Genomic DNA, 15,042 nt, shown 5'->3' on the forward strand with positions numbered 1-15,042 from the left:
TCTTGTCCACCAGCCGTCTCTCTCTCTGTCAAACATGAAATGCGAAAGCAATTGAGCCTGGGGATGAGGTTATCTTCTATCTGAAAGAGTGTTTACTGTACTTTTAGAGATGAAAAGTGTGTGTGTATTCTTTAGTATGTTTGCAGTCTGCTATCTTGAACCTGAGTGTATACTTACTGCTCTGTGGTGTCTCCTGGTGGTGTTTTGGCTGCTTCTGTGGTTTCCTCCCCAGTCTCATGGCCTTTCCCATTGGGAATAGAGTTCATCTCTGCTGGTGCTGGAGCTGATACTGGCACTGCAGGAGCAGGTTCCACGCTTTCAGCTGCTTTATCTTCACTCATCTTTGCTCCAATGTATGTGTGTGTGTGTGTGTGTGTGTGTGGGTGTGTAAGTGTTTGTGTGTAAATGTGTGTGTGTGCGTGTTTGTGTGTAAATGTGTTTGTGTGTCTGTGTAAGTGTGTGTGCTGGTGCATGTGTGTGTAAGGGTTTGTGTGTGCTGTGGCTGACGTCCTCTTTTCTTTTCCTCTTTTCCTTCAGGAATCTGTGACAGAATAGACACGTGGCAGTTAGACTACAACTGATGAGTAAATCATGTTCATAATCACTGGAATATTACAAACAGTTCATTAAATGCAGATAAGCTTGCTTATCTTGCACAGCCATCTATCTGGGGATACAAATTGTACAACATGAGTACAAATCTATTACAATAATACATTCAGCGATGATTAAAGACTAATACTGCATACAATCAGGCAGGTGGACGTTTATTGGGATGAGTCTTGTCCTAGAGGCAGAACTGAGAGATTTCCGATAGATATGCCAGAAGCAAAGTCAATATTGGCTACATTGTAAAAATGTATGAAAACTAAAATGTGCTTTTTGGTCTTAATTTAAGGTTTGGGTTAGGCATTTGGGTTAGCAGTGTGGTTCGGGTTAAGGTTTAGAGCCATGTTTAAAATCTGATTTTATGACTGTGGTTGTGCCTGCTAGTGACCACTCTGCAGAGCTCCCTCCAGAACAAGATTCATGACGAAAACACTAACCTGTGACAATCAAGGTGCCAATGCAGTAGTGTTAACAATGACTTGGCTTAAAAGGCATGTTGAAAGATAAATGAGGCCTGTTCTTGGCAGATATAATGAGACTGTCTGTGTCTTCCTGGTAGACCCCAGGTGAACGTGCAGACCAGCTGGCTGGATGCTTTACGGACATATTCAATCTCTCCATATCCCAGTCTGTTGTCCCCACTTGCTTCAAGATGTCCATCATTGTTCCTGAACCTAAGAAAGCGAAGTTAACTGAACTAAATGACTATCGCCCCGTAGAACTCACTTCTGTCATCATGAAGTGCTTTGAAAGGCTAGTTAAGAACCATATCACCTCCACCCTAGACCAGGGATGGGCGACTGGTGATCCGGCCTGTAGGCTTGCGGATACATTTCCAAAGACAGAACAAAACTCAATCTCGGTCTCAACTTACTCTTAAGAGTTAGAATAGTAGAATACACAAGGTGCAACTTCGACATTTGGTTGTGCATCAGCAGTTTTTCTCTTGTTATGTCAGTCACTGTTATGTCAGTCACTGAACATGTCAGCAAAACATTTTTAGATTGGTATGTTAGATTGGTATGTTAGTTGGTATTTTAGACTAGCAACCAGCTATCTAATAATATCGTAATCATGGTTGAATTACTGACCATGGGTCCCCCAGTGATTTTGTCCGTCAGTCTCACTCAGATATCACGTTAAAAACGGCAAACATTTCTCTCCATCCTATGGCAAAATGTGTAGAATTGCAGGAAATTTGCTGTAAAACTGCAACATTTTCTCTACAGCCCATGGCAAAATGTGTAAAATTGCAGGAAATTAATTCTAAAGCATAACATGTTTTGCTCACAGATGGGGGAAACAAAATTTCACTTAGGGCTCCCAAAAGGCTCTGACTACATGTTTGGGTGTGGATGTGGGTATGCCCCCTATGATGAGTTCTGATTTTTTGGTGTTTCCCATGTTTCCCACCCCCATCAAAGTTTCCCATCCCTGCCCTAGACCAACTACAATTTGTGTACCGCCCCAAAAGATCCACGGATGATGCAATCACCATGGCACTGAACACTGTTTTGTATTGCTAGGTATTACTGCACTGTAGGAGCTAGAAACACAAGCATTTCGCTGCACGTGCAATAACAGCTGTAAATGTGTCTAAACGGACAATAGAATTGTATTTTATTTAGTTATAAAGCACCTTCTAAGAACTGGAGGAGTTGACAACACAAACACTTTCTATTGTCAGCTTGTCAAGCGTAAGATAAAAGCACCAGCCGTCATCATTGAAGTCAGAAAACTAAGTTGATAAACAACCTTTGTTTCTGGGGAGAATCTCCGGCATTATTTAGTTGTCAGCTGACAGGTATTTCCCTCTATACTGCTTATGAGAGGAAAGGACCCAGTTAGCTGTGACACTCCAGGCTTTGTGAGGGATGGTTCGGGCCCCTTTGTGAGGGGCCCCTGTATCCTAGGTCCCCTACTGTGGTGTATAAGAAGAGCTGCTGGTGTACAGGCCCTGAAAGGCCCCTGAAAGGCTCCTGTGACATGTCTCCCTGTTCCTGTCAACCTCGGCTCCCTGGCTGTCCCTGAAAGCCCCCACAACTAATTTCCCCATTAGCTATGCAGCGTAAACAGGGGTAAAGGGCAGATGGAGTAGGGGGACAAGGTGGCACACACACAGTGCAAATCACAGAAGGAGGAGATGAAAGGCAGGAGAACCAGTTACGACCAGCTTAGAACCAGTTCCGGACCTAATTTATTTTGTTATAGCTTGCCATTTCTTTCTTTAATCAGGAAGGTCTTAGCATAGCGGCAGTGCTCTCACTCTCTCAGTGCTCCAGTGCGCCCTCTTCACTGACCCTGGTCCCCTCAGATGACCCTTGCTCCCGCCACCCCCCCCCCGCTTTTCAAAAGTACCTTTTTGTAAAATTATTTTAGCACATCAAACACAGAGGGAGATGTATAAACCCAGGGTCTCCATCGAGCAGCAGCCCCTCATGGCCTGTGTTACTGTGTCACCGGCCTCCACCAACCACATTGGGCTTCTCTGTCTCTCTAGCTAATGCGAGGCAACGTGGTCAGCTAGCAAAACATGGCACACAATGGCGCATGTTGTGTGGTTTCCTGGGAATGGGCTGGAGAACAGTGGCGCTATTGTGCCAGGCATCATTATACCACCGGCGCCCCCTTGGCTGCAGCTCCCTGGGCCACACGATGGGCTGAAAAGGTAATTCATTACGCCCTAATTGAAAAGACGGCACCTTGAATTCGACAGCTGCCAGGGTCCCATGCTCACGCACATGTGTGGCAGGGGTCGGGCAGGGGGTGGTGCCACACACACTAGGACCCCATCACCAGTGAGGAGTCTCTCTGTCACTCAAACAGCCCTCCATTCATAGACAGACTGGGCACTCAGAGGAGGACCTGCAGCTAAACTGACGTGTGATTGGCTGGCTGGAACACAGTGGGATCTCTGGGATGACGTCACAGGGTGGAGCTTCTCCACGACTTAGCTGATTGGGCAGAATCACATCTCAGAGAAACATTGTATGAATGAACTTCCTTCAGCTAACTGGTGTGAAAACACAAACACAGTGTGTTTTCATTCAGCAAGAATGCCTGGAAGATAGCTACCCACAGACACAGGGAATATGGCACGAATACAGTTTGTTTGAAGACTTAGTTGATTGTTCCTCTAAGTCCCTGAGAGAGTGAACCACTGAAGATGAAAGAGAATGGCAATGAAGAAGAGGATGCTTACAATGGGGAATGTAGGACAGTCACCATGTTATGTAAGCAGCAAGGATACACACAGATCTCCATGTGAAGGACTAGGAGACTTCCCACCAGCGTGTTACATATACACAGATACACTATTAAATATAGTATGAAACATGAGAGAAAAAGGTTGTGTATTGATGAGAAGAGGTCTATCCAGGTCCAGTCAAGTAGCGATGAGATCATTCACATCCTGAATAGCATATGGTATGATGCCATCCTCACATACCCTCCATGCACAATTAAAAAAGCCTGCCTGCCCAGCCATTATCACTTAAATCTCAACACCTCACTTTCCCAGATTAGCCTCCTAAAAGTGTGTGTGAGCAGTTTGACAGGAATTGGATTGTTGGGAGAAAGTCATGCAGGCTTACTCACCACCTTTAGGTGTACATGTGGCGTCAGGTAATTACACCGAGAGCGTTTCATTAAATTCTGCATGCTGCTATTTTAAAGGTCTTTCCATCTATAAATAACTATTAATAGATAGGTTTATTTGCTCTGGCTCTGCATGCAGCATTATTATACACATGGAAAGGCTGACAGAGAGAGAGAGAAGCAGCCATTTGGCAATCATCCCTATATTACTTCCTAAGCAAGTGGATGTTGTGGATGCAGTGGTTTTATAATCTGCCACCGTGTTCTGTTCTCTCAGGGTTTTATGTGTGTATTTGTTGGGTTGGGTCTCTGTTTTGTGTAGACGGAAGGCAGTGTCCCCAGGGGAAAGGAGCTTGTTCGGTAAGGGTGAGGGTTAGGGGTGGAGGAATGGCACTAGGGGCAGAATTATGCAAGAGCACATGTCACATTGTTACGCTTCAGTTTGGGAGAAAATCAATGTCCTCATTCCCTGTCTGATCTGTCAGACTTGCTGTTTATTCATGCCCTGCAGAGCCCCAATCCCCAAAAACCTCCTCAATTTGTCACCCTCTGACCAGCGTCTGTGCTGCTGGGCTTATGCTGCTCTGACGTAGGATGCACGGCTAAGAGACGTCATCCCAGGAGGGGGGTGTATGAGGGAAAGAAATGTTTACAGCTGGTCCTGATCCACATAGCACATTTACCAACACTGTTTACTTTTACTGCCGTGTGTGTGTGTGTGTGTGTGTGTGTGTGTGTGTGTAGATGTGGAGGTGTCATGCCCATATTGTTTCTCTCTAACACCACTATACACCTACTAATTGTATGAAGTTGGCTTTAGCTAGCCCAGATTGGGAACCTTTTCAACTGAACACTCAATAACAAAAATAACAAAGAGAATGAACGAAAACCGGAACAGTCCTGTCAGGTGCAGAAACACAAAACAGAAAATAACTACCCACAAAAACCCTGTGGGAAAAAGCTACCTAAGTATGGTTCCCAATCAGAGACAACGATAGACAGCTGTCCCTGATTGAGAACCATACCCGGACAAAACAAAGAAATACAAAAACATAGAAAAAGGAACATAGAATGCCCACCCAAATCACACCCTGACCAAACCAAAATAGAGACATAAAAAGCTCTAAGGTCAGGGCATGACACACAGCTTAGCTTGTTGTTAATCCACCTGGCGTGTCAAATTTCAAAAAAGCTTTTCGGCGAAAGAATACCAAGTGTTTATGTAAGGACATCTCTCTCAGCAGACAAAACATTGCAAACAGCTAGCAGCAAAGTAGATTGGTCATGAAAGTCAGAAAAGCAATAAAATGAATCGCTTACATTTGATGATCTTCGGATGTTTGCACTCACGAGACTCCCAGTTACACAATAAATGTTCCTTTTGTTCCATAAAGATTTTTTTATATCCAAAATACCTAACAAATGTTTATGTCATCTGTAAATATGAATACAGTTGTTAAATTACGAGCCTAGTTGGTTTAGCCATGGAAAAAGAAGGGAAACTTCCGCTAGCCATGATTGGTTGAGATAATGGTTGAGAGATGAGTTCTGATTGGTCTGCCATGCCTATAACATGAGTTGCTCAGATAATCCTTGCTGCTGTGGATTTTTCGAAAGATATAGCCTTGGAGAACTGCAAAAGTGTTGCTACTGCTCTCAACAACATTGCTGCGATCATGCCATGCTGACTCTCTCTCTCTGAAAATGAACCAGATGAGGAAATCCCTGACTTAGGTAAAAACATTTTAATTAGCCTCCCGGGTGGCGCAGTGGTTAAGGGCCGTACTTCAGCGCCAGCTGTTCCACCAGAGACTCTGGGTTCGCGCCCAGGCTCTGTCGCAACCGGCCGCGACCGGGAGGTCCGTGGGGCGACGCACAATTGGACCAGCGTTATCCGGGTTAGGGAGGGCTTGGCCGGTAGGGATATCCTGGTCTCATCACGCACCAGCGACTGCTGTGGCGTGCCGGGCGCAGTGCACGCTAACCAAGGTTGCCAGGTGCACAGTGTTTCCTCCGACACATTGGTGCGGCTGGCTTCCGGGTTGGATGTGCGCTGTGTTAAGAAGCAGTGCGGCTTGGTTGGGTTGTGTATCGGAGGATGCATGACTTTCAACCTTCGTCTCTCCCGAGTCCGTACGGGAGTTGTAGCGATGAGACAAGATAGTAGCTTCTAAAACAATTGGATACCACGAAATTGGGGAGAAAAAGGGGTAAAACAAACAAAACATTTTTTTAATTGAACCAGACATTCCAGTCTTCTGATGACAGTGATGGTTAAGAAACGGAGATCAACATCACGGAAGAAGTTGACAGAGTTTTGAAATCAGTGGAATGCCCAGTGGAAGCGGAGTCTGAGAAGGAGACGGAGAAAATTCTGACGTTTGATTGCAAATGCAGAGGGAGTAGAAAAGAGAACACAGAATGATGTTGCATAAAACACCTGTCTCTGGATTTCATCGTCAAACTAAGGGCAACTATGGCCGTGAAGCATTCATCCATGTATACAGGTAAGTGCCTAGCTACATTTTCAGATATTATACGTTTTTAATTTTGTCAGAAAGATGTTTTCATTGCAAGTTAAAGCGTACAGTTAGCTAGCTAGCTAGCTAGCTACCGTTATCTGGCAAGCTACGTGTATGATTTGTGTAGTAATATTATTCACATCTCAGAAAACTGTTTGCATTGATATTTATAGCGTACTGTTAGCTAGCTGGCTAACATTAAACCTAGTTGGTTAGCTTAAGCTACCTGCAGATTCATACTACATAATTTCATGGTGGCTAGCTATGGTGGCTAGCTATGACAATCAGTTGTATTGGTACTGGTTGGGATTGTGGTTAATTGTTTAGCTAGCTAGCTACATGTCTAAACAAAGACTTCACTTTACCAGATGATTACATGGCCCATCAACTTAGCCAGGTGCCTCTGGGGCTGATTACAGCCATTTATTGTATTTCATGAACATCTGAAGAGGTCTAGACAATATAGACACATCAACTTAGCTAGATGTAGCTGAGGAGGAGGGTATTTTAGGCCTCTATTTCACATGACCCACCAAGTGTCTGTGTAAGCCTCATCTAATAATGATAAAATATTTGTATCTGAAATGTTTCTTTCAGCATTAGCAGACGCCTGACTCTCCTCCACCAGTCATACAGGGAGAAAAAGACCCTGCCCAAACAAGCATAGGTTACACCTCAAGCATGAGAACTTTCAGCAAGTTGTGAACGTCATCAACAACTATGCAGAGGATAATGCAATAGTATTACCAGGAAGCCACACAGGACACAAACATTTTGGTGGAAAGCTACTGCCATCTCATGTGGCAAAAGCAGCGATGTGGAGTCTACAAGGAATCGATGAGAACACTTGGTGTGTAAAGCAATAACAACACATATTTTGATTATTTAACATGATTGGCACTACTCTTATTGATCTTACATTCTTTATAAATTGTATTTTTACCTGGAGTTTTTACTACTCATAATTTTAGTCTTGAAATAAAAAAGTTTTTACTACTCTTTGCAAACTGGAAACCATTTATCCGGAGGCTGCATTCATTGTAGCTGGGGATTTTAACAAGGCTAATCTGAAAACAAGACTTCCTAAATTTTATCAGCATATCGATTGCGCAACCAGGGGGGGAAAGACCTTGGATCATTGTTACTCTAACTTCCGCGACGCATATAAGGCCCTGCCCCGCCCCCCTTTCGGAAAAGCTGACCACGACTCCATTTTGTTGATCCCTGCCTACAGACAGAAACTAAAACAAGAGGCTCCCACGCTGAGGTCTGTCCAACGCTGGTCCGACCAAGCTGACTCCACACTCCAAGACTGCTTCCACCACGTGGACTGGGACATGTTTCGTATTGCGTCAGACAACAACATTGACGAATACGCTGATTCGGTGTGCGAGTTCATTAGAACGTGCGTTGAAGATGTCGTTCCCATAGCAACGATTAAAACATTCCCTAACCAGAAACCGTGGATTGATGGCAGCATTCGCGTGAAACTGAAAGCGCGAACCACTGCTTTTAATCAGGGCAAGGTGTCTGGTAACATGACCGAATACAAACAGTGCAGCTATTCCCTCCGCAAGGCTATCAAACAAGCTAAGCGTCAGTACAGAGACAAAGTAGAATCTCAATTCAACGGCTCAGACACAAGAGGCATGTGGCAGGGTCTACAGTCAATCACGGACTACAGGAAGAAATCCAGCCCAGTCACGGACCAGGATGTCCTGCTCCCAGGCAGACTAAATCACTTTTTTGCCCGCTTTGAGGACAATACAGTGCCACTGACACGGCCTGCAACGAAAACATGCGGTCTCTCCTTCACTGCAGCCGAGGTGAGTAAGACATTTAAACGTGTTAACCCTCGCAAGGCTGCAGGCCCAGACGGCATCCCCAGCCGCGCCCTCAGAGCATGCGCAGACCAGCTGGCCGGTGTGTTTACGGACATATTCAATCAATCCCTATACCAGTCTGCTGTTCCCACATGCTTCAAGAGGGCCACCATTGTTCCTGTTCCCAAGAAAGCTAAGGTAACTGAGCTAAACGACTACCGCCCCGTAGCACTCACTTCCGTCATCATGAAGTGCTTTGAGAGACTAGTCAAGGACCATATCACCTCCACCCTACCTGACACTCTAGACCCACTCCAATTTGCTTACCGCCCAAATAGGTCCACAGACGATGCAATCTCAACCACACTGCACACCGCCCTAACCCATCTGGACAAGAGGAATACCTATGTGAGAATGCTGTTCATTGACTACAGCTCGGCATTCAACACCATAGTACCCTCCAAGCTCGTCATCAAGCTCGAGACCCTGGGTCTCGACCCCGCCCTGTGCAACTGGGTACTGGACTTCCTGACGGGCCGCCCCCAGGTGGTGAGGGTAGGCAACAACATCTCCTCCCCGCTGATCCTCAACACTGGGGCCCCACAAGGGTGCATTCTGAGCCCTCTCCTGTACTCCCTGTTCACCCACGACTGCGTGGCCACGCACGCCTCCAACTCAATCATCAAGTTTGCGGACGACACAACAGTGGTAGGCTTGATTACCAACAACGACGAGACGGCCTACAGGGAGGAGGTGAGGGCCCTCGGAGTGTGGTGTCAGGAAAATAACCTCACACTCAACGTCAACAAAACTAAGGAGATGATTGTGGACTTCAGGAAACAGCAGAGGGAACACCCCCCTATCCACATCGATGGAACAGTAGTGGAGAGGGTAGCAAGTTTTAAGTTCCTCGGCATACACATCACAGACAAACTGAATTGGTCCACTCACACAGACAGCATTGTGAAGAAGGCGCAGCAGCGCCTCTTCAACCTCAGGAGGCTGAAGAAATTCGGCTTGTCACCAAAAGCACTCACAAACTTCTACAGATGCACAATCGAGAGCATCCTGGCGGGCTGTATCACCGCCTGGTACGGCAACTGCTCCGCCCTCAACCGTAAGGCTCTCCAGAGTGTAGTGAGGTCTGCACAACGCATCACCGGGGGCAAACTACCTGCCCTCCAGGACACCTACACCACCCGATGTCACAGGAAGGCCACAAAGATCATCAAGGACATCAACCACCCGAGCCACTGCCTGTTCACCCCGCTATCATCCAGAAGGCGAGGTCAGTACAGGTGCATCAAAGCTGGGACCGAGAGACTGAAAAACAGCTTCTATCTCAAGGCCATCAGACTGTTAAACAGCCACCACTAACATTGAGTGGCTGCTGCCAACACAGACACTGACTCAACTCCAGCCACTTTAATAAAGGGAATTGATGGGAAATGATGTAAATATATCACTAGCCACTTTAAACAATGCTACCTAATATAATGTTTACATACCCTACATTATTCATCTCATATGTATATGTATATACTGTACTCTATATCATCTACTGCATCTTTATGTAATACATGTATCACTAGCCACTTTAAACTATGCCACTTTGTTTACATACTCATCTCATATGTATATACTGTACTCGATACCATCTACTGTATCTTGCCTATGCTGCTCTGTACCATCACTCATTCATATATCCTTATGTACATATTCTTTATCCCCTTACACTGTGTACAAGACAGTAGTTTTGGAATTGTTAGTTAGATTACTTGTTGGTTATTACTGCATTGTCGGAACTAGAAGCACAAGCATTTCGCTACACTCGCATTAACATCTGCTAACCATGTGTATGTGACAAATAAAATTTGATTTGATTTGATTTGTCTAGCACATGGAGATGGGTGGGGGTAAGGCTTAAGAGGGTGTGATGCTGAATGGGTTTGAACAAAGAAGTGTAAAAACTGAACCAAACCACTTTTCAAGGCTCGGAGCTTCCAGTGATGATCCATGGCCCGGAGCTTCCAGTGATGATCCATGGCACGAAGCCTCCAGCAATGATCCATGGCACGAAGCCTCCAGCAATGATCCATGGCACGGAGCCTGCAGCGACGGTCCCCAGTCCGGAGCCTGCAGCGACGGTCCCCAGTCCGGAGCCTGCAGCGACGGTCCCCAGTCCGGAGCCTCCAGCGACGGTCCCCAGTCCGGAGCCTCCAGCGACGGTCCCCAGTCCGGAGCCTGCAGCGACGGTCCCCAGTCCGGAGCCTGCAGCGACGTTCCCCAGTCCGGAGCCTCCAGTGACGGTCCCCAGTCCAGGGCATCCAGCGACGGTCCCTAGTCCGGAGCCTCCATCGACGGTCCCCAGTCCGGAGCCTCCATCGACGGTCCCCAGTCCGGAGCCTCCAGCGACGGTCCCCAGTCAAGAGCTTGCAGCGACGATCTACGGAGGTCCCGGTGTGACCTAATAGAAAATCTATGTTTTCTATTTCTTTGTTGTTTTTTTCAAGTGTGGTTCCCAATCAGAGGCAGCTGTCTATCGTAGTCTCTGATTGGGGATCATATATAAGTTGTGATTTTCTGTTTGGGTTTTGTGGGGTGTTATTTTCTGTTTAGTGTCTGACGGAACTGTTCGCTTTCGTTTTTGGATTTGTTATTTTTGTTTGAGTGTTTCTTGAAAATAAATATCATGAACACTTTCCACGCTGCGCTTTGGTCCACTCTTCCTTCCACCGACGACGAGAGCTGTTACACAATCATTTGAAACTGCAGCTGGAAAGACTGCAAACTAGCTGCACTTCGTTTCTGTCACGGTTTTCTAGGTGTGAAAGAGAGTCGGACCAAAATGCGGCGTGGCTATTGAGATTCATGTTTAATAAAACAACGTAAACACGAATCAATACAAAAACAATAAACGTAACTTGAAAACCGACCGCAGCCTAAACTGGTGCAAACTAACACAAGACAGTTACAAGGACAATCACCCACAAAACCCAACACCAAACAGGCTACCTAAATATGATTCCCAATCAGAGACAATGACGAACACCTGCCTCTGATTGAGAACCATATCAGGCCAAACATAGAACTAGACAAACTAGACATGTAACATAGAATGCCCACCCAGCTCACACCCTGACCAACCAAAACATAGAAACATACAAAGCAAACTATGGTCAGGGTGTGACAGTTTCATTTGAAATTTTTTCAATTTACCTTTATTTGTATATATCCATAAAAATGATGGCAGCTGATTCATGATTTCGACTGGCTGAAAAACGCTGCCTGCCTGTCTGTCTCGTCCCGACACGTTCATTACCATGCCACAACTAATTTGAATGTTGAAACAATGTTGCAAATGTCGGCGAGACAGACAGCAAGGTTGATACAAATTTCTGCTGTTGAAAACTATGTTAGTCTTAAAGAAATGTGATATGTCTAGATGATTTTATAGTGGATATCAAGTTTATAAAGTGCCTGGCTGGGCTGATGAGACAACGTATTGCACAGTCAGGTGGAACAGAGTAAATAGGCTTTTAACGTCACAGATTTAGCCAGTGGTAACTTGTGGAAAAGACACCGGATGGAATGCGGTTTTAACCAATCAGCATTCAGGATTAGATCCACCCGATGTATAATGTATAGCATTTTGAATATCTGTGTCTGTACATTTATCCAATATACAGTTGAAGTTGGAAGTTTACATAGACTTAGGTTGGAGTCATTAAAACTCGTTTTTCAACCACTCCACAAATTTCTTGTTAACAAACTATAGTTTTGGCAAGCTTCTGTTGGGCTAATTGACATCATTTGAGTCAATCGGAGGTGTACCTGTGGATGTTTTTCAAGGCCTACCTCAGTGCCTCTTTGCTTGACATCATGGGAAAATCAAAATAAATCAGCCAATACCTTAGAAAAAGAATTGTAGACTTCCAAGTCTAGTTCATCCTTGGGAGCAATTTCCAAATGCCTGAAGGTACCACGTTCATCTGTACAAACAATAGTACGCAAGTATAAACACCATGGGACCACGCAGCCGTCACACCGCTCAGGAAGGAGACGCATTCTTTCTCCTAGAGATGAACGTACTTTGGTGCAAAAAGTGCAAATCAATCCCAGAACAATCCCAGAACAACAGCAAAGGACCTTGTGAAGATGCTGGAGGAAACAGGTACAAAAGTATCTATATCCACAGTAAAACAAGTCCTATATCGACATAACCTGAAAGGCCGCTCAGTAAGGAAGAAGCCACTGCTCCAAAACTGCCATAAAAAAGCCAGAATACGGTTTGCAACTGCACATGGGGACAAAGATTGTACTTTTTGGAGAAATGTCGTCTGGTCTGATGAAACTGTTTGGCCATAATGACCATCGTTATGTTTGGAGGAAAAAAGGGCAGGCTTGCAAGCCGAAGAACACCATCCCAACTGTGAAGCACAGGGGTGGCAGCATCATGTTGTGGGGGTGCTTTGCTGCAGGAGGGACTGGCGCACTTCACAAAATAGATGGCGTCATGAGGAAGGACAATTATGTGGATATATTGAAGCAACATCTCAAGACATCAGTCAGGAAGTTAAAGGTTGGTCGTAAATGGGTCTTCCAAATGGACAAAGACCCCAAGCATACTTCCAAAGTTGTGGCAAAATGGCTTAAGGACAACAAAGTCAAGGTATTGGAAAGTCCTGAACTCAATCCTAAAGGAAATTTGTGGGCTAAACTGAAAAAGTGTGTGCGAGCAAGGAGGCCTACAAACCTGACTCAGTTACACTAGCTCTGCCAGGAGGAATCGGACAAAATTAATCCAACTTATTTTGGAAAGCTTGTGGAAGGCTACCCAAAACATTTGACCAAAGTTAACCTCTCTAGGGTATGCTAGCGTCCCACCTCGTCAACAGCCAAATTCAACAGGGAATTTTTACTAGGATTAAATGTCAGGGATTGTGAAAAACTGAGTTTAAATGTATTCGGCTAAGCTGTATGTAAACCTCCGACTTCAACTGTATTTATATATATATATATATATTTTTTTTTTTAAATATATATATATTTGAACATAAGACCAAAAACAGGTGGGGGTCACATATACCCATTGATTCTTGAAGAGTATACCTTGTAAATGCCTCATGAGTTTAGTTCAACTGTCTAACCCCATCAGAACCCAAAATAGGATCTTGTTTTACTTAATTGTTTGTAAACAATGTAATTGCAAGAAAACACTGTATAGCTTCAAAGCATGGTTAAAACTACAGTATTATTTTGATCTCATGGATGGTCCTTGCATCCATAGCCCTGTCTATGAATTTGAAAGTAGTTATTTTCTCCAGCCACATCCCTAAACTGTTTGCCCAAAAATAAAATCTCATATTGTGCCACTGAGGTATTTCATTTTTTCCGCCTAGCTACCTGTCAAACTGAAATCCCCTGGGCCCTGAGTGACAACGTGTCCGACTAGAAAACATTTTATCTCTCTCTAGCGGGCTGAATGTTCAGTGTGGAGAGATTTACAACAGATTAAGAGATTACACTTTTCCACAAAATGTCTCTTATGAGCTGCTAATAGACGTCTCTCCCTGTGTGGCCGGCCATGTTTAAGAGGAAACCGTGGAGAGGAGAGTCTAGGGGCTTCTGACAGCCTGTCTATGTCTGTCCCTAGGATGACTAGATTAGACCAGAGCCACTCTCACTCAGACGGGAAATCAGGATTTAACTTCCCATGCTTGTCACACACACACACTATGCTGCTAAAAATAGAATAGCCCCTCCATGTCACACACAGAGGCCTTTTGAGCAGCAGCAAAAGCAAGTGTGAATGGATGGATGGATGGATGGGGATGGATGGATGTAGAGGACTCCTGGAATAACCCTGCTTGGTAAACAGTTAGTTATGAAACGTGCTGGTAGACATTGTGGACAGGCTGAACAGCCATCTGTTTATTCTCGTTCTACAAACACAGCAATCAGAAGGGTGTGCTTCACACTCATCCACATTGCTATATTAATTTAATTCCACAAATACTTATGTGCGAGGGGGATACGCTGGCACCAGCTGTAATCATCAGCTTTCCTTTCAACCTACTACTTGGCCTTATTTCAGCAGTATAACCATGCTCTTGTGACTGGACTGCTAAATTAAGTACTTAATCAACTGAATCAATCTACAGTACACATGGGACCCTTCAGCTCCACTCTATGTCTATGTGCCTTGAATATTTTCTTTCAAAGTGTAGTCCCAGTCAGTCACAGACCAATACATTGAATGACAGGTGAGGTTGCTGAGACACTAACAGAACACAGAGCCTCAGAGTAAGACACGTCTGATGCTGTAACAGACATCCTCTCACCCTTTCACATCACAGACCTGTGCCCCATGGCTACTGCTCTTGCTATTACATGCCTCTGACTCCCAGTGTGATCCGCCATCTGTGTGAATTGGAGATTAACTGGGAACTCAATTTGTCAGTCTGAGATGCTCCTCATCGCTCTCTCTC

The 15,042-nt window shown here is 45.0% G+C and overlaps 1 protein-coding gene across 4 annotated transcripts in view; it reads right to left on the minus strand.

The window, feature by feature from the left end:
• LOC139413555 (sodium-coupled neutral amino acid transporter 3-like) overlaps positions 1-15,042 on the minus strand; it is a 70,813-nt gene that overhangs the window by 40,861 nt on the left and 14,910 nt on the right. For 2 of the 4 annotated variants that reach the window (XM_071161063.1, XM_071161062.1), the window contains exon 1: positions 178-382. In XM_071161063.1, the coding sequence (XP_071017164.1) occupies positions 178-250 (73 nt within the window). In that variant the 5' untranslated portion in view covers positions 251-382. Of the gene's footprint in view, positions 1-177; positions 542-15,042 lie in introns of those variants that run through there. The other 2 variants (XM_071161061.1, XM_071161060.1) reach the window with 2 other exon arrangements.

Source organism: Oncorhynchus clarkii, chromosome 7 (assembly GCF_045791955.1).
Source record: "Oncorhynchus clarkii lewisi isolate Uvic-CL-2024 chromosome 7, UVic_Ocla_1.0, whole genome shotgun sequence".
NCBI lineage: Eukaryota > Metazoa > Chordata > Actinopteri > Salmoniformes > Salmonidae > Oncorhynchus > Oncorhynchus clarkii.